This window comes from Liolophura sinensis, chromosome 10 (genome assembly GCF_032854445.1).
Source record: "Liolophura sinensis isolate JHLJ2023 chromosome 10, CUHK_Ljap_v2, whole genome shotgun sequence".
Classification (NCBI taxonomy): domain Eukaryota; kingdom Metazoa; phylum Mollusca; class Polyplacophora; order Chitonida; family Chitonidae; genus Liolophura; species Liolophura sinensis.
The window spans coordinates 29170855-29194976 of NC_088304.1; the positions used below are offsets into that span (position 1 = coordinate 29170855).

A 24122-nucleotide genomic window follows, 5' to 3' on the forward strand; every position below is an offset into this window, starting at 1 on the left:
ACATAAATAATACAAAATTGACAAAGCCTAGTTGCAAATTTAGTACATTACTCCGAGTACCTGTGTAACTGAACATGTATAATTTTCAAAGAGCCTGAACTATTTATTGATAGCAATGATAGAGATAAGATAGCCCTTGATTTTCTCCGAGGATCTATGGAATATAATGTATAGCTGTTATTTGTCCTTCAGGATGTTTATTTCAGATATGCTTACGATTATATTTGAGATAAGGATAAAGGACATTTTTCACAATTAAGCCAGATCAGAATCAACCACCCATATTAAATTAAATCATTTTTTGGGGGGTAAAATGTTATATAAGATGTATTTTGATCATTGGAAAATGCATCTATCACAGATCAGAGACTTTTATCTAACAGGACCCGATTTTTCGAAAGTGTATTACCTAATACTTGTATTAAGTCACATTTTATATTAAAGATTTTAACCAAACTCATCGGCCACTGCAGTTGTCCAAAGTCAGAGTATAAAAGCAGCAGTTTATATTTAAGTTCATATTTAATACACTCTTATGGAATTATTTTTGGACCAAGTACAAAACTGAATACATGTCTTAAAGTTAAATCTGGTATTAAATCTTTAAACAGTTTTGAACAACCGAGCCCTGAGGTTCGATATGTTCCCTGCACACATGTCGTGTAGTATGTGTGGAGAGAACAGATTGGACTTCTGGTAGATTAAAGCTCTATGTCATTTTGGTGATATTTGTCAGAAATCTTCCAATTTGTGCTTGACTATATGCTTGTTCCAGCACTCAATCTGTTTCAATACATTGCACTTATCTTGTAAGACAATTTGTAGGTTGCAACATACGAGTGTTTTCCATACCCTACATACATACACAGGCCCAGAGTAGGCCCTAATCACCAAAATAAGCCGTATGTATTCCCATATGGCACCCTGTGAGACATTAGTTTGGAAAATTTCTGATAATAACAATTGTTCAAAGTTGATTGCTTATCCTCAATCACACAAGTTTACGTAAGATACTCAGTGATGTGAACTATGGAGTTTCCATAAACCACAACCACAAGGTACTCTGTATGAATATGTTAGGCCTACGGAAGTCCCTTTACAAGATACATATAGTGTACATGCATTTCATTTTTATACACAAAAGAAATTTGAGTAGCCCAGAAAACCACAGACATTTGGCAATTTACTGATTTCCACGTGTGATGTACAGATATGCACGCCACATTCAGGCTGTCAACAAACGTCCGATTGTGTAAACCACTTTTGTCACCAAGGTTCCTGTGCAAGGCCAGTAATGTGTCAACCGCTTATTGTCACCAAGGTTTCTGTGCAAGGCCAGGGTTGTGTCAACCACTTATTGTCACCCAGGTCCCTGTGCAAGGCCAAGAATGTGTCACCTACTTATTGTCACCAAGGTTCCTGTGCAAGGCCAGGAATGTGTCACCCACTTATTGCCACCAAGGTTCCTGTGCAAGGCCAACAATGTGTCACCCACATATTGTCACCCAGGTCCCTGTGCAAGGCCAGGAATGTGTCACAAACTTATTGTCACCAAGGTCCGTGCACAAGGCCAGGATTGTGTCACCCACTTATTGTCACCAAGGTTCCTGTGCAAGGCCAGGAATATGTCAACCGCTTTTTGTCACCAAGGTCCCTGTGCAAGGCCAGGGTTTTTGTGTCACCCACTTATTGTCATCAAGGTTCCAGTGAAAGGCCAGGGTTGTGTCAACCACTTATTGTCATCAAGGATCCTGTGCAAGGCCAGGATTGTGTCGCCCATTTATTGTCACCAAGGTTCCTGTGCAAGGCCAGGAATGTGTCACCCACTTATTAATCGCAAGGTCCCTGCACAAGGCCAGGATTGTGTCACCCACTTATTGTCACCAAGATTCCTGTGCAAGGCCAGGAATGTGTCACCCAATTATTGTCACCAAGGTTCCTGTGCAAGGCCAACAATGTGTCACCCACTTTTGTCACCAAGGTTCCTGTGCAAGGCCAGGAATGTGTCACCCACTTGTTAATCGCAAGGTCCCTGCACAAGGCCAGGATTGTATCACCCACTTATTGTCACCAGGGTTCCTGTGCAAGGCCAACAATGTGTCACCCACTTATTGTCACCAAGGTTCTTGTGCAAGGCCAGGAATGTGTCACCCACTTAATAATCGCAAGGTCCCTGCACAAGGCCAGGATTATGTCACCCAATTATTGTCACCAAGGTCCCTGTGCAAGGCCAGGAATGTGTCACAAACTTATTGTCACCAAGGTTCCTGTGCAAGGCCAGGGATGTGTCACCCAATTAGTGTCACCCAGGTTCCTGTGCAAGGCCAACAATGTGTCACCCACTTTTGCCACCAAGGTTCCTGTGCAAGGCCAGGAATGTGTCACCCACTTGTTTATCGCAAGGTCCCTGCACAAGGCCAGGATTGTGTCACCCACTTATTGTCACCCAGGTCCCTGTGGAAGGCCAGGAATGTGTCACCCACTTATTGTCACCAAAGTTCCTGTGCAAGGCCAGGAATGTGTGACCAACTTACTAATCCCAATGTACCTGCACAAGGCCAGGAATGTGTCACCCACTTATTGTCACCAAGGTTCCTGTGCAAGGCCAGGAATGTGTCACCCACTCAGAGCTGAACTCACAGATTTATACCTTGTGTATTTTATAGCGATTTTGAGACAAACGTCTTAATCACTCATCCATGACACACTCCCGTTATGATTAATATCATACGTGTATATGAATATCTCAAGATCTTGCATCCCTAGCGGACAAGAGCATATTTATTGTGAAACAAATCAGTTTTATTTTGTAATAAATTCAGATTAATGTGAGAATATGGTGGTTTTGTGAACTAAGATCATATCTCAGTAACTTTTGTTTTCTGCCTAAAATTCCTGACTATTTTTACATTTACTTGGATTTTATGTGCTTAATGAACTATAACCACTAGGCCTGTCGCCTGAAGTACTGATCTATCTTTCAGTCACGCAAGTGCTCATAATTATTTCCATTCATAGTTAGAACTGATTTTTGTTTTAATTTCTTAATTTTTACACATTTCCGTTCAGTCGAGATGAAAAAAGTAGTTTACTGTCAGTGAAAGTCCAATGTTTGTAGTGTATAACTTTTCTCTTCTTTCTCTTTTCTTTTTTACGTTTTACACATTTCCGTTCAGTCAAGATGAGAGATAATAAAATAGTTTATAGTTCGCGAAAATCCAATGTTTATAGCTTTTCCTTCAGCCTAACCTCATAAAGGGTGTAGACGTTTTCACAAATCATTACCCACATATCATATTTGCCGTCTTCAGTGTGTGATTACGCAATAATTTAACCTTTCTGACCTGCAATATTAAAATTTCAGTGATTTTTGGGGTTTTAAACATTTTTTGATCTTGACATATTGGTATGCTTTTGAAATGTGTTTGAATTTACAATCAAACAATTGTTTATTTGATTGATGTTGTACGCCGTGCGCAAGAATATTTATATCTCGAATATGTGAAATATTCACAAGTATGGCGTAAAACACCCATCAAATAAATAAATAAATAAATAACATACATGCATACATACATACATCTTCATCTTGAAATTCTTGTCACCACAAGACCTTTTTCTGCTTTGATAGTATTTTATTTACAACTGTCAAATAACGGCAAATATTTCCATCAGATATCAACCACAAACGTATTGCTTTATATGAATATAAGTAGGTGTTAGATAGATGTTAACGCATGCGCGCTCAGGAAGGCTCATACATACACAAAACATAAACAAAAACCTATTTCAGCTTAGTCTTAAGTGAGGTAAAGCTGACCAAATCCCGATAAGACACTATTTTCCACTTTCTAGATAACAAGCCATTCGACATTTCTTCCATCCATTTATACATACAGTAAGAAGAAAACAACTGTACAAAATTTGCATATCGAGTAAAACAGAAACACAAAAAAGAATGCTCTATCACAGGTACAAGTAAAGTGCATAGAACAAAATATTATGCAGGATATTTACATGTGGGAATACTCAAACAAAAGAAACAGCATTATAATAATAATACTAATAATTAATCACCATGTATACATTTTTCAAGCAATACTACACTCAAAAATAATCTGTTGATTTTAACAGAAATTCTGCTGTATGAGTGACCCTAGAATGTATTCTGCTATTGCAGGAGACTATTCTGTAAATATAACATACATAGTCTATTAATTCAACATAAAGACTCTATTAGACTAACACGACATTATGTTATGATCACAGAATACATTCGAGCATTAATAGAGTGTATCACCACTCAACTAAAGGCTTGAACAGATCTGTGCACCAGTTTATCAGGCAACTTACGACTTAGGTCATAGATAACAAGTCCTGAAAAAGCCAAACTCAGAACAGGAAAGAGCCAAAATTTTGGTCAGAACATTCTTCTACAGTAACGAATCAGTGTACAAATACATTTTAATTTAAGCTATGCTTGAAGTTTTGACTTGAAGACGTTTGATAAATACGGGCCCGGCATTTCAAAACCATAATCGTTTAAGTATGATCGTTAACACATCATAACACAGAATTGACGGGTTTGGTTAAGCTAATCTTACCAAACGTTTAATGTGAAGATAAAGTGGCGGATATATAGTCAATGCCTATGGTGTCACTTCTATTTAATACAGTAATAATTAATTCCCAAATACTTAATAATATATATGCAATTTGAAATGGACGTTTTATTGAAATCGTTGTTTTTGTAGGATTTTCTTACGACGTCCTACCTTCCATCTAACACCTTGTCTTTCTTCGTCAAAGCTATCTACACATGAATTTGTATGAAATTGTAATGGTATACAGTATTTGTTCACTATAGATCTCCAAATGAATTGGTATGCACGATATTCCCATCATAGGACTAGGTATGAATTGGTGTGCAGTGTTTATTAGTCACATGTCTACGGATGAACTGGTATACGTTTGTCCATAAGAGATACACATGAACTGGTATGCGGGTTTGTCCACTAAAGGCCTAAGACTGAAATGGTATGCGGCGTTTGTTCATCGAAGGATCTACACATGAATTGATTTTCAGCATTTGCCTCCTTCACATATTTACACTTAAATTCGTATACTGTATTTTCCCATCCGTCACTGATGCACATATGAATTCGTTTGCAGCACTTGTCCGTCACTGATCTACAAATGAATTCGTGTGCAACGTTTGTCTGTCATTGATCTAGAAATGCTATTGTACGTAGATTTTTTCTGTGACGGCTGCTAAAACTCGGTGGTGCAAAACGCTCTTTGGGATCGCAACTCACACTCACTGTCTATAACAAGATGAATTACGCATGTTCGATGAAAACATTGATCATTCCACAACAATGTCATAAACAATCAAACATCTCATCTGTGATAACATTTAACCGGACAATATATACCCTTTGTTAATATAATTTCAGTTGCATTTCAATTCTGAATTAAACGGAAGCCGGTTTTTCGCAACAGCCAACTTGATGTTATTGGTAGCATCAGTGCCTGATGTTGCAAACGTAATGTTTTATGTATCGACTCAGTTTCAGGAAAATAATCCATCAATATTGATCAGTCCCTCTCTGAAGAATCGTCATGAAAACGCGATAACACAGTGTTTTGTATGAAACATTGCAAGACAAATTTCTTCCGAAATGTGCTAAGAGCCAGCTAGTTTGTTGATCGAATAAAATTCTTACTCTGGCAATGCTTGTAAATTCCAGGTTGTATAAGTTCCCTTGCCTTCCACAGTGCATGGCCAAGTACATGTAATCCTTCCTGCTCGGAGTTCGCATCTGTGCATTTATTTATTTGATTGGTGTTTTACTCCAAAATATTTCACTTATCCCATGGCGGCAAGCGATATTTTGGGACGAAACTGAACAGCACCTGACGAAATCCCTTGACCATCCAGAAGTTGCTGTGCAAATCCTAATTGTATGAATGCTCTGTGGTACAAATCTTAATTGCATGAATGGTCTGACGTAAAAATCCTAATTGCATGAATGGTACGTGGTACAAATCTCAATTGCATGAATGGTAGGTGTTACAAATCCTAATTGCATGAATAGTATGTAGTACAAACTCCAGTTACATGAAAGATCTGTGGTACATATCCCAATTGCATAAATGGTCTGTGGTACAAATCCTAAATGTATGAATGGTCTGAGGTACAAATCTTAATGACATGAATAGTCTGTGACAAATCCAAACGTCACCAATGATGTGATTGGCCTGTTGTGCAAATCCTAATTGTATGAATGGTCTGTGGAGGAGAACCTAATTATACAAAAGGTCTGCGGAACAAATTCTAATTGTGTGAATTGTTTGTGATACAAATCCTAATGGTCTGAATATAAGCGTCAAGTCCGACATTCATATATCATTCGTAGTCCGTAAAAGGCGTTCCAATTCGATAATCGCAAGATCTATTTCCAAAACAACGTTTAACACTAACTCCCAAAGACAAAGGTATGTAAGAAATTATACAAATAAGAAATAAAGCCGGTAACACACAAGAGAGAAGCAGTCATCAGTTTTCAATGATGCCGGGCAGACAATGAATATTCCAGGCATGAATTCCATATCAAATTCAAATTCGTAGTCCGTGAATGAGTTCCATGTCAAATAACAATTAAACAAGTATCTCAGTCGCGCTTTAATTGCAACTGTTCATAAAGGCATCATGCTGATGCAATGGGCATTGCTACCTTTACGGCCCCTAGCCCCAGGTTAAGCGGTATTAGATACAATTTGAAAATGACGAGCGTTACAGACCCTAACCGATCAGACTGTAATTCAAAAGTAACGGACGATTACGTCTTTCCCGTTATTATGTAAAGATCTCATGCTACAAGAGGCGCCATCTGTGATGTTACACATGACATACAAGATAGACGGTTACACCGGGCAACCAGTGCCATCTATGTTGCCAACGAAAGTGTTATACTCATTGTAAACTTTGAGAAACTTAGAATTTTGAATACTCTGTGGTATAATTTTGTTGCACTACCTCTCCATCCTGGAAGAGCGAGGTTTCAACCGAACATGGGGCTTATTGGTATTTTCTGTCTTGGGAGCTAAAGTTGAATTCACTTTAGCATTTACTGTCATTCGAGTGATAATAGTGGTGTTCTGTTGGCTCCGAATAAGCGACGCATTGAAGACGCTGCTCGTCGCACCGTTGCTTGGGACATTAACTGGCACGATTCTCGTACCGAATGTACGTCTAATGGCAGTCTTAATGGTGTGGGACCGGACGAAATAGACCAGTGGATTAGCAGCGCTAACAGCGGCGGCGAACAAGAATGTTAGGGCGAAACTGTAAAGTCGGGTGGTGAACGGAACGTTCGGGATAAGCGGTAAGACAGTCATGAAGCCAAGGTACGGGACCCAACCAAGACACACCAGCAAAGTCGTGATGAGGCACGTTTTGGCGGCTCTCACCGCCTTCTGGAAACTTGGCTGGCTTTCTCCAGAGTCTGCGACGCTGGATTGGTTGTTCTTGCGTTTTATAACGACGTACATGGCGATGTAGCAGACGACGGTAAGAACAACGGGTATAGCAAACAGAAGATAGACGATAGCATGGAGATAGGCAATGGGATAGCGATAGCGCCCTGAGCAGTATGACCTCCATTGCTCCCCACCTATCGAGTCTAAGTTCATTAAGGGTAGTATGTTGACAAAAAGTACGAAACACCACAATGAAATGATAGCGACGGCGCTCCGCCTGTTGGTAATGGCCATCTTGTAGCTAGACGGTCGCGCCACGGCAACCAATCTGTCAATTGCTATAAACGTCACGCCCCACGGCTCTATTGTCGTTATGGCGAGCTGAAGAAGCAGTGTCACCACACAGACGCCATCCGGGACGTCGGTGTTTCTGGCAAGGCGCTGACGGGGGTATAGCAGCACCAATGGAATTCCCACCAAACCGACCATGATGTCGATAATGATTTGGGACACCACGAAATAGTTTAAACTTAAGCGAACACCCTTGTCTTTGAAGTACAAGAACAACAATGCTCCATTGACGGCGACGATAACTACTGTAAGAGTCCAGTACATGGGTGTGAGAATGGTAAGAATCTGAGTGTCATACACCGGCCCTGAAACGTCACTGGTGACATTGGTGTCTTCCGTGTCATTGGCAAATACCGAAGGTGTCTCATTTGATAACATGGTGGATTATTAGTCACCCGCAAACTCACAACGTTGTCACAAAACGTATACAAAACTGTACCGAGAATCCACCGAAATGTCGTGTAGCGCCTGTTTTCCTGGAAGTTGAATGCCTCGTCTTTGACTAGCTCTCGAGACTAGTGCGATGGGTGCTAAGAGACGACAAGAAATACGACTTCGTCATAGAAACAATTCTACAAATTCGGTAGCGAACCGAACGGGGCCCGGATTACAGCCCAGAAGCATTAACCAGCAAACCACGGTCATTTAACGCCTACAGTTCTGTTACCAGTATAACCGATTTAATGAGAATGTAAGCAGCGTATCAAGTCACGAAGCACATCGAGCATGTCAAACAGGAAAATCAATATTGTATCTGTGGAGATGTCACAAAGCCTATTAGCTCCATTTTAGCTGTTGACGGCAAGCGGCCTGGACCAGATATATCCATAATGTCTACCATAATGTAATCTTGCTAAAGTGAGATCGTTTTCATATGAAAATCTTAAGGAATTTTTTTTTCTTGCAAACGTTCTGGTCAAGCAACATACATATACTTGAGACAACTGTTCAACAAGACGCTTGAAGCTGGCAGAAATTCCCCTCGGCCATGCTCTTTCCATGTGTTTCTTTCATATCCTAAGCGAAGGCATGATAGAACGTTTAAGATAAAGCTACCATTTGTAGACAACCATGCGTATCAGGTGATTCTAAGCGTCCGCGTTCATATATCACTCATAGATAATGGAGTCGATAATGACAAGACACATGCATTCGGAAACAAATCAAAACACCAATTTGCAGAGGAATGTGTGAGAAATAATATATTTTATTTATATATATTTTACTTCCCTTGGAACCTTGGAAAAAATGAACCTTGGACTTGAACTCAACAGGACCGCATTGGCTCCAAGGCCCCCCTAAGAAATAATATATAAATAGCAAATACAACCATATGTCTCAATTCATGTCTCAGGTCTGTGACACTGTCTAGTAGCCACAGATCCAAACGATAGCTTATGGACTCTTGTTTTCCGTTTTCAGTTTGCGAGAAATATGATATCCCATAAGCATAACCGAATTGTGGCCGATGGTTATAATCAACTCGAACAATGATCACTCCTGTGTCTTTCCAAGATTTGGACGTGGCGTTTTTCCTAGCTGTGACAGGCATTTATTTTGAATGGTTAAAATAAGCACAATCGTTATTTTATACTGGAACAATTTTTAAAGGAGCAAGAGCTAGCGCTGTAATACAACCAAAGCCCTCTTAGCGCTGTGATAAAGCCAAAGCCAAGTCTTGGTTCCGTCTGGTTCACAACCTTCACTGACGTTAAAGAGCAATTAAAATGCTTCCACAATAAATGAATATTCATTCTTACAAACAAATTGGCTTTCTGAACAAGCATGAACTTAGCTATGTAAGCTCAAAACCTGGATTCCTGGATCTAAGTTGCACATGTGAAGGAAATACTAAGCTTTTGTAACAGACGCGACGATACGAAACACAGAGCATGCCAGCCGGTAATTATACTCTCTAGAGTCAAAAAGCGAGCAACTCTTTGACAAATGAAAGCCTAAGACCTTCATAGCGCTCAGAAAGATATTCTTGGTTGTTAATACTATGTACAAAGGAATATAAGATGAAACCGATGTCAATGATTACCACAAATACCCGAGTTTTCTCATAGTTAATGGAATACACTCAAAGCAAAGAGCTAATTACCGGACAAGGCATTGAAGAGAAAAGGGCTTGTCATATCATAGAGTGTGCTGTGAGAGCCTGGATCATACGGTCTGTCCTTTCGTAAGTACATGATGAAACCTTAGAGTCAAAGATCACCAGAGATGAGGACTAAAGTCGATTTCTTTAGCTTGCCTCATATATAAAGGTATCTGTAAAACCACTCATACCAACTACCAAATTGTCTGTATAAATAATCAGTGACACATGACACGCCTAGCTGTACACGTTGATTTGTTGGACGTGTATATATATTATGACAATGAGTGACACGCCTAGCTGTACACGTTGATTTGTTGGACGTGTATATATATTATGACAATGAGTGACACGCCTAGCTGTACACGTTGATTTGTTGGACGTATGTATAATTTATGACAAGGAGTGACACGCCTAGCTGTACACGTTGATTTGTTGGAGTCCTTAGAGTGCATGTACATGTTATTGTACCGCTTTGTTGTAGGACGGATTTTTTGCCGCTCTTTTATGTAGTGCTGCTTCACTGAGACGACTTACCGAAGGCAAGTAAGCCACCCCGCGCAAGCCATCATACTGATACGAGTCAATCAGTTGTTGCACTATCTCCTCAATACTGAACGCCAAGAGAGGAAGCCACAACTTCGTCTTTTAAGGGTTTAGGTGTGATTCGGACCTATCGCCCCCGAATCGGACTCTTTACTTTATGGTGGTAGGAAATCGGATTGGGATATCATGTTGAATAGCACAGTATAATGTTTTAATAATAGAATACATTTTAGCACCACTCAGACAACAGACTTTAACAGATTTATTTTTTGAGTGTACAGTAAACTTTCTTGAATATAAATATTTCAAAGGACGTGTTTTTTATACTTCTGTTTATAAGCTGGAAACTCGCCAACGAGACATTCTAACTTAAAAGTAAAAACTTTAAAAAAGTCAAGGATGACGCGATAGGTTAAAAAAAACATCGCGTGTTTCTCTTATGTGATCTTCGTGATCTTCTCTTTGTGTTTCTGAAATTGAAGCACAAAACAGATGATCAACGCGATAACACGAAAATGTTGCTTTCAGGTAACACATTAGCGCACGACGTCGAGCTCTACCATTAATATTTGTAATAGTTTAAAAAAAACTAAGTTGAGTGCTCTGCATGAAGTTTATTGGTCAACTCTGTGCATATATACATGTGCTTATCAATGACCGGAAGTCAACATTTTAAGTAAAATAATGTCAACGCTTTACGATTGCACAGAGAAAAACATTGGCTGTTGCATTATGCTATGTTGATCTTAATTGCATCTAATTAGCATCAGTTCAGTGCAAAAATAAACCATACGACGACACATAATAACATTTGAGTCACACCTGCATAACACAATGTATATCCCGCTAGTGACATTTGAAGTAGCGACACACCTGCAGGACACAGGTAACACATATCCCGCTAGTTACATGTGAGATAGAGATACACCTGCACGACACAGGTAATATATATATCATGCTTGTGACATGTGAAGTAGCGACACACCTGCACGACACAGGTAATATCACGCTAATGACATTTGAAGTAGAGCCTCAGGTAATATATATCACTCTGGTTACATTTGAAACAGAGACACACCTGTGTGACATTGGTAATATATGTCACGCTAGTGACAACTGAAGTAGCATAAACCTGCAAGACATACAAGACCCATGTGAAATAGAGCCACATCTGCCAGGCAAAGCGACAAAAAGTGCCATACATCAGGTGTGAGTATACTATCGCAAAACACTCATATTTGTCAATAAGCATGTCGACTCAAATATTGACAGCAAGTCCAAATTTCTATTACACTTATTTGAACGTTCCTCAAAAACAATTTAAAGCAACTTCTCCATAAACGTGTTATGGGCTGTGTTTTTTTGGGCTGTGAGTTTAGAACGTGTTGCTGTATTTATGTACTTATTTATTTGTTTGTTGCTTACCGCCATGCTCAAATGTTTTCACTCAGAAATACGATGACGGGTGCCAGTAGGCTGACCTGTCGGGAGTTACTGACAAACTTCCCCTCTCGTGACACACCATGTGAACACCATCCGCACTTGTGAACCTTTCACTTCGCAAACGAACACATCACACAATGTTAGATCACCCGCAACGCCGCGATGTGAACACACACGTGTTCTATGTTTAAACACATAAGAAGTGTATTGATCATTTGATAGGAAGTGTAAATTACAAGACCATGCCCTGTTTACATCAATGAACACCTAATTATCACTTCACCATGACCGAAGACGAATTGCTAATTCAGGGCCATATTTTTCTCTCACTTTTCTCTCTCACATTTGTATCATCCGTGAAATGTTACCCAGGTGTGCGGCTTCATTGTCACCTATGCTAGGGAGCTTAGTTACACGCGTTATGTCACTAGTCGATTCGGTTATACAACGATACGGTTATACAATGTAAACTGAATTAGATTGCATTGTCACAATACGTTTAATAACGGACGCATGTTAACACGGTTCATAACCGAAGCATGTGTAGAAGGACCTACCTATAACCCGGCTTTGCGCTTTCATTTGTCAAGCCTTGAATTTACTGGAGGCCGGTATTATTCTGAATCATTATGCATCTCTATAATTACATCGCATGTTTTATGATAAAATGAGTTGCGGTGTGAAAGTTTTCTCGCTATGTAACGATTGAGCGCCTCCCTGTCTCGTATAGGGGGAAATCCCTGTGATTTGTGTCCCTCCACGGCTCAGAAGGAACGATAGGGCACATCCCTGTCTCGTATAGGGGAAATGCAAGTGATTGGTGAGCTTCCACGGATCAGAGGGCCTTGGGAGCAATAAGCGGTAAAAAACGCTTGAATCCAAGGAAATACTAGCGTTAGTATGTATCAGATAAAAGACTATTCAATACTGTTCATAAAATTAGTTCAATTTTAACCTAGTAAAATGCACTGTGGAACTTTGGAATCTGCGGTGGCCTTTTTACACCTTATTGGAGCCATTGACATGAACCAGTGAACTATTTGTAGCAAAACATGGCATTTATTTTTTGATTTATTTCATTGGTGTTTTATGCCATACTCAAGAATATTTCACTTATACGACGCATTATGGTGGGAGGCCAGGATTGTGGTGGGAGGATACCGTGTAGAGCTCGGGGGAAACCCACGACTATCCGCAGGCTACTGGCAGACCTTCCCACGTACAGCCGGAGAGGAATCCAGCATGAGCTGGACCACACTGGTGAGAGGCTCCTGGGTCATTATGCTGGGCTAGCGAGCTAACCAACTGATCCACTGAGCACCCCCCCCTTCCCACACCCTTACCCCACACACACCCCAAAAAACATATGGATGTGACCACCGTAGAATCTCATGTTTTAAAAACACTTTACTCGGGAAAGAAAAAACAAAAGCATTAGAAATAAATCGAATTACTTTCCTGGTCAGTGTTTAATAGTCTTTCATCTGATACATATTTCATTATAGTGTTTTCTTTGCCTTTACGTTACCTTCCACTGATATGCCATGCACATTAACCCGCTGTGGTATGAACGCAGTCGACTATTCATATCGTCTTCAAGGTTTGACGGACAATGAGAGGGGTGGAAACAATAGGCATGGAAGTTGTTGATAACAAATCCTAGAGCCGAAATAAAAATGTTAACCAGGAGCTAACTATCTACTGAAAATAAATCCTTCAGCCAGATGCAATATTTGAAAGGACAATGGTCTAAAATCATTTATCTTTCCGCTTTGGGCCTATTTATGTGGAGCATGGGATTGGGTAAAGCCCTGTGTAAAGCCTTTAAAGATCCACAGTTTCAGCTTTGCATGTTCCCACCCACACGTTAGTGTAGAACAAATATCACGCAAGATATATTTAAAAGGGATGTTTACACCGTCAACATGCAATCCAATATGATTGGTATTATATAAAGGTAGATTTTATTACTGATTTTGAAATTCTCGTCGTTGTGTGCAAATGGTCTGCATTAGAACATCACAATGTCAGTTCTTTCCCACGGTTCGAATCCCACTCTGGTAACGTATAACAGGGCGTAGAACGGTACCATGTAGCGCAGTACCATGTAGAGCTGCAGAACACGGTACCATGTAGCGCAATACCATGTAGAGCTACAGAACATGGTACCGTATAACAGCGCGTAGAATGGTACCATGTAGCACAGCGCAGCACAGTACCATGTATAAGTGCAAGACACGTTGCCGCATAACATTCAGTAAATGCTGGTATTTATAATGTTTGCGGCTGTGCTGGTAAAGATTATCAGGCCCTAGGATGGAGAGTGAGAAAGTGTGTTCGAATCCCACTGTGGGAAGGGCGTAGAATGGTACCATGTAGCACAGCGTAGCACAATACCATGTAGAACTGCAGGACACGTTGCTCCATAACATTGCGTAGAACGGTACCATGTAGCATAGCATCATGTAGAACTGAACAGCATAGCACCATGTAACATTATGTAGCACGGAACAAAGTAGAACTCAACAGCTTGGGATTGTGTAATGTTGTGTAGCGCGGAGCAATGTAGAAGTGAATACCATGTAAAAGAGCGTAGTACGGCACCATGTAGCACTGTACCATGTGGTACTGAACAGCACTGCACTATTTAAAAGTGCATAGCACGGCTCCATGTTACAGTGCGTGGCACACCATGTAGAACTGCGCGGTCGAACTGTATTAAGTAGAACCTCACAGTACGGTACATACGATGTATCACAGCCTATGCAGTAGCACGGCACCATGTAGAACTTCACAGTACAGTACAAACTATGTACCGCAGTCTATACAGTAGCACGGCACCATGTGGAACTTCACAATACAGTACACAAAATGTACCGCAGCCTATAATGTAGTACGGCACCATGTGGAACTTCATAATACGGCAGTTGATCATGTACCGCAGCGTACAAGTAACACGACAACATGTAGAACTACACATCACGGCAACAGGTAACGATGTCTAGCAAAACACCATGTAGCACAATGAAGCAGTCCATGGCACCGACAAATTTACAATGAACGCCTTTATGAAAGAAACAATCGAAAGACAAGCTGTCTGCGTTATGTATATATTCTATATGAAGACGTCAGCGAATTTTCTATAGCCTTAACATCGAGTACTTTGACCCGTTTCAGTTTGTAGTTATATGTCTCAACAGTTGTATAACAAAGCAATGACACAGCCAGCAAGGTTATGCTAATGTATAAGTCTGTTCGCTGACACAAGAGAGCGCTGTAACCGTACGTAATGGCGAACCCCAGACTCGACAACATCCGGAAAATAGCGAAGGCGGCATCCTGATTCTCCTGGAACATCACCCCAATCAGAGCTGTAATTAAGAGGAGAAAACATGTGTTTGTTGAAACTGATGAACTCATCGGTGACTTGATACAAAGGTTTAATGACAAAGATTAATGGCTTTTTAATATTGATCACTTGATCTAATGATTCATAAAGATTTGATATTCATATGGGAATTTCGAGTTCGAACTTTTCTATCGTTGACGATCCCATTCACTATAACATGGGCGACTGTAAAAATGTCATAAAAAGTAATTCAGAGTAGACAAATGAAAGAGAAAATTGAGAATCTAAGCCTTTTGTGAACCAGAGAAGTTTGTAAAGGAAAGAAATGTCATTTGTGCCACTGGAAAAGGGGGAGATAAGTGATCAGTAAATTAATGTCAACAAAGGTTACCTAACATTTTTCACCCTTCACGTGGTACAGTAGGACTGCTTTTACCTTTGACAACAAAAGAGTTTCACCTCAAAACTCACCTATTGATTAATGAAAGTTCAATTGGTTCATAATGACCCTATTCAACACAGGTACCTGTATAAAGGGATACAAAATTGTCCCTGATGGTTGGTATAAGAGGTGCTTATGGCCTAAGTAGAAGTTTTGGTTTGGCAAATGTATTCAAGCGTGGCCACGGGTTTAGGATTTAACCAAGGAAACCCTATCCCTACTGCCCGCCAATCAGCGTCGATTCTGTATTCCTTTCACGTGCAGCATAGGATATGTCCTAATGTGGAAATGTGGAAAAAAGTTTCCCAGTTTTATCATTGGGACGTAAAACTGGCCTTAAACTACAGTTTCTTTGCGGCCTCAGCGGTCTGCCCGCCAAGCGTGACAGCTGTAAATACAGCGTGTTTCCTGTAAGTTCATTGATGACATCATTTCCACTGACAAAAAATATGCTTAAAATGTGGAATTTACTTAAAAGACATAAATTACGCCTTAAGATGAACCTTTTTTTTGTTTTTGGCATAGAGATAACTTTCTCCCTTAAAACTTCAAGCTAACCATCGTTTTAGGGTTCTTCTTCAAGTGCGTTATGTGTGTAACAAATTTGAGTGACCACCTGCTTAAGGTGCTCAACAACACACCCTATTTCTTTCAATGACCACCTGCTTAAGGTGCTCAGCCACATATCCTATTTCTTCCAACCACCACCTGCTTAAGGTGCTCAGCCATATACCCTATTTCTTCCAATGGCCACCTGCTTAAGGTGCTCAGTCACGTACCCTATTTCTTCCAATGACCACCTGCTTAAGGTGCTCAGCCATATACCCTATTTCTTCCAATGGCCACCTGCTTAAGGTGCTCATTCACATACCCTATTTCTTCCAATGGCCACCTGCTTAAGGTGCTCAGTCACGTACCCTATTTCTTCCAATGACCATCTGCTTAAGGTGCTCAGCCACATACCCTATTTCTTCCAACCACCACCTGCTTAAGGTGCTCAGCCACATACCCTATTTCTTCCAATGACCACCTGCTTAAGGTGCTCAGCCACATATCCTATTTCTTCCAATGGCCACCTGCTTAAGTTGCTCAGCCACATACCCTATTTCTTCCAATGACCACCTGCTTAAGGTGCTCAGCCATATACCCTATTTCTTCCAATGGCCACCTGCTTAAGGTGCTCAGTCACGTACCCTATTTCTTCCAATGACCACCTGCTTAAGCTGCTCAGCCATATACCCTATTTCTTCCAATGGCCACCTGCTTAAGGTGCTCATTCACATACCCTATTTCTTCCAATGGCCACCTGCTTAAGGTGCTCAGTCACGTACCCTATTTCTTCCAATGACCATCTGCTTAAGGTGCTCAGCCACATACCCTATTTCTTCCAACCACCACCTGCTTAAGGTGCTCAGCCACATACCCTATTTCTTCCAATGACCACCTGCTTAAGGTGCTCAGCCACATATCCTATTTCTTCCAATGGCCACCTGCTTAAGTTGCTCAGCCACATACCCTATTTCTTCCAATGACCACCTGCTTAAGGTGCTCAGCCATATACCCTATTTCTTCCAATGGCCACCTGTTTAAGGTGCTCAGTCACGTACCCTATTTCTTTCAATGACCACCTGCTTAAGGTGCTCAGCCATATACCCTATTTTCTTCCAATGGCCACCTGCTTAAGGTGCTCATTCACATACCCTATTTCTTCCAATGACCACCTGCTTAAGGTGCTCAGCCACATACCCTATTTCTTCCAATCACAACCTGCTTAAGGTGCTCAGCCACATACCCCTATTTCTTCCAATCACAACCTGCTCATAGTTCCATTATGGGGGCTACGTGTGCTTTAAATTTCTGTACTTTTGGTGACTTGACTGCAATGATATGACCCCTCGTTTGCGCGTGAGTTCTCTGATAAGAGGGACCTCATGAAATGTCATATTGATAACCCTAAGCACTCAGAGAGGCCCTAGAGAGCAAAGTAATGGAGCGAGTAAATGCGTGAATAGCAATAACGTTAATTCATTTCATCTATAATCTATATAGATTTTGCAGTTAAGTGCAGAAATTTGTACGGTTTAATGCCGATAAATTGGATAGTAAGTCAAACATCTGACAAGTTAACTAATTTCCCCCGAGTGCGTGTGGATTCGTGACCTGTGACCTATCAGTAGTGCTAAAATGCTTTCTGACAGAATGACGCACACAATTATTTAGTCAAAATAAGAAATACTAGTATAGCAGTATTCACGTGTAAAACGGTGAATTCACCCCATTCTTGTGTCCCATCTGGTTTGCCTGGGCTCAGCTCAGTTTTTAGAGCGGGCGAGGACAGAGTGCATGTAGGTGACAGGAAATGTTAGGAGACTATAAAGATATGGAGTTTTGGTCAAAATAATTAGAAGGAATAATCGGTGTTATGTATTGTTTTCTTGAAAGAGATCCTCAGCCTAGAAATATGGCGTACGGTTTCGTAGTTACTTTTCTGTGAGGCATCTTAAAGCCCGTCTCTTCTTTATGGGCATGTAATGTATAGACCTGAATAGAAACTAGAAACCGCGATATTTCTGTCAAGGTTGAATTTGACCTAAGAAGAGTAACATGTTTTGGGATCGTCATGAATTAAGATACATATGTGGATAGACATCTTTTGTATATTTCGCCATGACGTTGGACTTCGAATCCTGATAGCACGGGGGTATAGGGGAATGCTGTCGAGATTTTTGAGAATTGCCCATGATGCATTGCGAACAGGATTGGCTTTACGTGCAAACATTGAAAATTGTCCCTTGATAGCTGTGGAGAGGAGGGAGAGTTGTTCATTCCTAGGTTTAAGTGACAGGCGGCAGAGCTTTGGGGTAGATTGCCTGCAGCACATGTATAGCACTACATAGTTACCTCCAATGTCTATGTTAAATGCACAGGATTACATTTCTATTTCTGAAACAGGGTGGTGTCATTTAAATATTTCTAGCGAGAAAACTATATATCGTAGCTCAAATCCGTTGGCATACACCAGAAATACATGTCTTGAGCAACAATCTGGTGCAAGTCTCAGATTTGCAGCTTTCGTAGCTCTTAGGTTACAGGCCATTGAAGATACTTGAGCGAAAACAGTTTTTGACCATATCTCAAAAAGCTGCAAAGATAGTTGCAAAACCCGAAAGCAGATTCGGACTCAGCGTTGCCAAATACACCAGACTGACAACATTATCAAACTTGGACACTTTTTATGACGTCATACAGTCGACCAATGGCGAGCTTCCAAAGTTTCCAATGCATGTCCAAGATTTTTTCAAACTTGTTTTAAATGGAGTCATTCTACAAGAATGTCAGATATCGAAAGAATCCGTTCTTTGGTTCTGGAGAAGAAGATTTTTAAAGGTTTTAATAGTCATACCTCATATTTTTGATGATGTTTTGGCCATTACACGAAACTTATACCAAGTTCTAAATAATTTTTACAGGTTTGTAATCCGGACGTCAAGAAGTATTAGACAGTGTGTTTATTTAATCATTTAAGCAGTTCTTAGACTTGACTCACTTCTAAGCTAATTTCATTGGTCAGTTACAGCATAACTTCCATACCAAACAAAACGTTTTTGTACAACATAGGTATGGCGATCTACCTGAAACTTGAAAGTGAAATTTCACCCACAGATCATCAGCCAATTTACGGAAAAATATGGTTAAGTTTATCAACAAAATTCAAAACGGCTGCTAAATCACGTGACTGGCCAAACAGCACGAAACGTCAAAAGCTGCTTCATATGCTGGCTATTAAAAATGCCAAGTTTGTTTTTTCTAACTTTACCGGTTTTGGAGATATTGCAACGTTACGAACTGACAATGAATAAAAATAACAAATTTTTTAACGCATTTAAATGGCAAAACTGTCAGTCGTAACTGTGCTGCCCTACCAGTCAAAGATCGGTGGTTGATCTGTCTACTGACCAAAAGCGAGCTTCCACAATTCTCGATCATTTTCAATCTCGATCATTTTCAATCTTGATACCCCCAGTAGTCTTGTACATGCATATCAATTTTAATGCAATCGGATCAGCAGTTCTGGAGAACTAAGCCTAATAATAGAAATCCGAACGGTTTCAGTAGGTGTCACAATGTGTCACAATGTGTCACAGCACAGAGTGCTTGGCCATCTAATAGAATTTAAAAAAAAAGATAAACTGAGAAACTGTTTTGTTTTGATTTTAAAGACCTACCACTCAGCTGAGTATGTAGCAGTCCGTCCGATACACCCCAAGCGCCACTAGTGACAAACAGGCTGTAAATGTCGAACTCTGTCCACATCATGAGATGAAGGTGTAAGCCGAGCTGTATGACAAAGCCGCTTAGACATAACGTCACCCGCCCGACGTATAACGCCAAAACGCCAGCCAACAGACTGGTGACTGCCGAACAGAGCCCCATACACGTCATCACGTAACCAACGTAGTGGACCCCCACGGCGCAACTGACGAAAGCCTGTCAAGAAAGCCATGTGGCATTGCTGATTATTCACTGTTTTAACAGTAAAGCGAATTGATATAGAAGAACCCACACCCAGATGTGCAGTATTTTTGAGAGAGGAAGTGAGTAGGGAGTGTATCTGCGTTTTCCCCGTGTATCTGTTTTGGCATGTAGCTGTCATATATGGCATCTAGCTGTCTCATATGGCATGTAGCTGTCTTATATGGCATGTAGCTGTCTTATATGGCATGTAGCTGTCTTATATGGCATCTGGCTGTCTTATATGGCATGTAGCTGTCTTATATGGCATGTAGCTGTCATATGGCATGTAGCTGTCTTATATGGTATCTAGCTGTCTTATATGGCTTGTAGCTGTCTTATATGGCTTGTAGTTGTCTTATATGGCATGTAGCTGTCTTGTATGGCATGTAGCTGTCTTGTATGGTAGGTAGCTGTCTTATATGGATTGAGTGGTACAGCAGGGGTTTTGACTTCAAACTCTTTTATCACTAAAGTTAAAAAGAGCATCATTCTGTACCAGGTTTTTCATGCTATACGCAACTATATTTAATTACAATTGCAATAGTATGGGCGATTCCAAAGTTTTGCTCCATACGTGATTTACAGAAGACAACAAACAGAAAAATGAGAAATTGAGCGAGTGTGTTCTTAAGAAATCCTGAAGGAAAGAGGTGTCATTTGTGTCTCCGGAACATACCACTAAACTAATGTCAACGAAAGTTACTATAATCATTTACGTCACATAATACAACATGACTTTTTTTAATCTTAGCCATAAAAGAGTTCGATCTCAAAACTTCTATATGGTGCTCTTATAATATATTACATATATGACTTAGTGGGTAGAGGTGTTGAAGTGATATGGTTGAATCTTTTAACCATTTCCCAATTTAAATCAGATTGGTCCAGTTATCTTGCATGTAGTATTGTTGTGACCAAATTAATTTCAAAAGCTAAAATAAGACCATCTGTGCAACTTTTTCACAGCAAATGAACAGACAGATAAACAGTTATCGGTTTTGAATGGATGTCTGACACCACAAAGTTCACACAACTTTAAATACACATGAGACTTTGTGAAGTATTAAATCACGGCCTTTGCTCGTGTACACTACAGATTCTTGTGTGTGTCTACGCTCTTTGGTTACTTACTGACTTACTTTTGTATACTGAGCAAACATGACAATCTGCTGCATTCCAGAATATACCAGCACCGGAAGCAAAAGCAGCATGCCGGGATTTTTTAATTGTTTCAGAGGTGAGAGTAAGAGTGATTGCGCATCTTTCGGTTCCCGGATTTTGCACTCTTCCGGAATGAAGCGAGATAATGGGTCCAAGAGAAAGACGGAGACAAGAAAACCCAACCCGACACAACCCAGGAAAATGCCCAGCAGGGTGTTGACGGTTTGCTGTGGAGGTCCCTCGGAAGTGACGTCATTATTAGACACGGGACAATAGTGCACGCCACATTGTAAGGTCGTGTTGTCGTTGTCCTGAATTAAAAGCATCGACGTGCTGTTGTCGTCGAAGGAGGAGTTAGAAAAACTAAACGCAGGCAATGGCGGAATTGCATATGTATCCGTCCTGCCCAGTACGAGGGAGGATATAGTATTGCCGCCGACTTGTGCGCTTGCGTATGCCAGGAAGAAGATACCGTTAGACAAAGCGATGGTGTTAGCCTCGAGTTTGCCTGTAAGTTTGGCGTAGGTTATGGCCGTGTTTGTTGTATAGGATAACTGAGCTGTCCACGCCGACCCAGTAGCAAAGCCGTACATGACGCAGGCTGGGAATAAGGTGTATTGTGTAGGGTAGAAGTTCGCTGCGATGAACAGAGACATACAAAACCAGGCTGTCGCAATGGCGGCTTTTGGTCTGACCATGGCCAAGATGAGTGGTGACATGTAGCAGCCAAACACGGACGCCACTCCAGCCACACTGAGGGCCTCTACCCCTACCAGGCTGAGGCTGGACTCTAGGTTAGACAGTGACGAATAGCCAGTAAATACCAGCAGATATATCAAGGCGATCAGGAGAGAGTTCTTCATGCATTTCGCCGGAGTCGGTTCCTGGCTTTGGTTGTCCGTATTTCTTCCGGAAATTGCCGAAGTTTGAAACTCGTTGCTATTTTTCTTCACGGTCGATGAAGGATCCGAATAAAGTAAAGGCCGAGTTTCGTCTGCGTTGATGTGAATCTTGTCCGTGTGCATACTCGTGCTGCCCTTTACAAAGGTTTCAGATTCCTGTACAAACGGTCGTTGATACCAAATGTTAATCAGACTCTTGTACGAACGGTCGTTGATACCAAATGTCGCTCAGACTCTTGTACGAACGGTCGTTGATACCAAATGTCGCTCAGACTCTTGTACAAACGGTCGTTGATACCAAATGTCGCTCAGACTCTTGTACAAACGGTCGTTGATACCAAATGTTACTCAGACTCTTGTACAAACGGTCGTTGATACCAAATGTCGCTCAGACTCTTGTACGAACGGTCGTTGATACCAAATGTCGCTCAGACTCTTGTACAAACGGTCGTTGATACCAAATGTCGCTCAGACTCTTGTACAAACGGTCGTTGATACCAAATGTTACTCAGACTCTTGTACGAACGGTCGTTGATACCAAATGTTGCTCAGACTCTTGTACAAACGGTCGTTGATACCAAATGTTACTCAGACTCTTGTACGAACGGTCGTTGATACCAAATGTCGCTCAGACTCTTGTACAAACGGTCGTTGATACCAAATGTCGCTCAGACTCTTGTACGAACGGTCGTTGATACCAAATGTTACTCAGACTCTTGTACGAACGGTCGTTGATACCAAATGTCGCTCAGACTCTTGTACGAACGGTCGTTGATACCAAATGTTACTCAGACTCTTGTACGAACGTCGTTGATACCAAATGTTGCTCAGACTCTTGTACAAACGGTCGTTGATACCAAATGTTACTCAGACTCTTGTACGAACGGTCGTTGATACCAAATGTTGCTCAGATTCCTGCATGAACGGTGGATGATACAAACTGTGTACGAATGTTTTCCAACGTCTCTCGGTATTAACCAAAGGGGGAACATTTATAATAATGGTTTACCCGATGCCTACACAGCCTTTTAAAACTCAACTAGAAGATAATTTATCTTCTTCAAACAAACCCTAAATCTCGACTCTCTACAGATATAACCCTGAGTCATTCTTCAGTTAATCTCCAGTGACCTGGTCACTTTAACTCTGTCTGACCTCAACTCTTTGTCAAGCTATGCAAACATTTTGTAAAGCTTTAATTCGGGGGGGGGGGGGACGTTGTTTCCTTTTCCAGATAAAGGAAAATTAAATGGCCTGTTGTGATGTGGAGGATAGGTATAAGAAAAAAACAAAGGAAACCTTCTCAAATTTCTGCATCATTGTATTCCAGCTGCACTTTCGGACTTCTCTCTCATCAGAATCTCAGAGCCCCTGTTGAGAACGAAAGTCCGGAATTGTTGTTGGAATAAAACGATGCAGAAATTTGAGAAGTTCTTTTTTTCCTTTTCTCTTTCATCTACAAGTATATAGTATAATCCCAAATAATTTAATGGAGGGTTATTTTATTTCTTCATTAATCATTGCCTCGTCTTCAAGGTATACTATTCTTCGTATACATGTAAGTAAGCTTGTATTTAAATCTAACTTTATCTGTCTCAACTTTGTTCAGTGTTTCTTCGGGCGCCTACGATTGATCATTGATTATACACTATATTAGTTTTTCTTGTCTTGCTGAGGTTGTAGTACTGGAAATGTGGAATAAAGCTATATTATGATAATCCATTCTTATACATGAAACAAAAGGCAACCTGTATACATGAAACAAAAGGCAACCTGTATACATGAAACAAAAGGCAACCTGTTAACGCCTGCATTCAGTACACTTCTCAT

The 24122-nt window shown here is 40.7% G+C and overlaps 2 protein-coding genes across 2 annotated transcripts; both read right to left on the reverse strand.

The window, feature by feature from the left end:
* Window positions 1–7035: 7035 nt before the first annotated feature.
* LOC135477081 (adenosine receptor A1-like) lies at window positions 7036–8211 on the reverse strand. Its single transcript, XM_064757234.1, has one exon. The coding sequence runs from the start codon at window positions 8209–8211 to the stop codon at window positions 7036–7038; it is 1176 nt and encodes a 391-aa protein (XP_064613304.1).
* Window positions 8212–9929: 1718 nt separating this feature from the next.
* LOC135477082 (protein unc-93 homolog A-like) lies at window positions 9930–22415 on the reverse strand. Its single transcript, XM_064757235.1, has 4 exons — window positions 21369–22415; window positions 19941–20202; window positions 15187–15294; window positions 9930–10036 (listed from the first exon to the last, which is right to left on the reverse strand). The coding sequence occupies exons 1-4, from the start codon at window positions 22413–22415 to the stop codon at window positions 9930–9932; spliced, it is 1524 nt and encodes a 507-aa protein (XP_064613305.1).
* Window positions 22416–24122: the final 1707 nt, after the last annotated feature.

Coding starts and splice junctions, on each gene's coding strand:
- LOC135477081 (XM_064757234.1), bottom strand. CDS start 8,211: ATGTTATCAAATGAGACACCTTCGGTATTTGCCAATGACACGGAAGAC.
- LOC135477082 (XM_064757235.1), bottom strand. CDS start 22,415: ATGCACACGGACAAGATTCACATCAACGCAGACGAAACTCGGCCTTTA. Junction 15,295..19,940: donor GCTACATACTCAGCTGAGTG/GTAGGTCTTTAA, acceptor TCTTAATTACAG/CTCTGATTGGGGTGATGTTC. Junction 10,037..15,186: donor CGGTTACAGCGCTCTCTTGT/GTCAGCGAACAG, acceptor TTTGACTCTAAG/GTTTCATCATGTACTTACGA.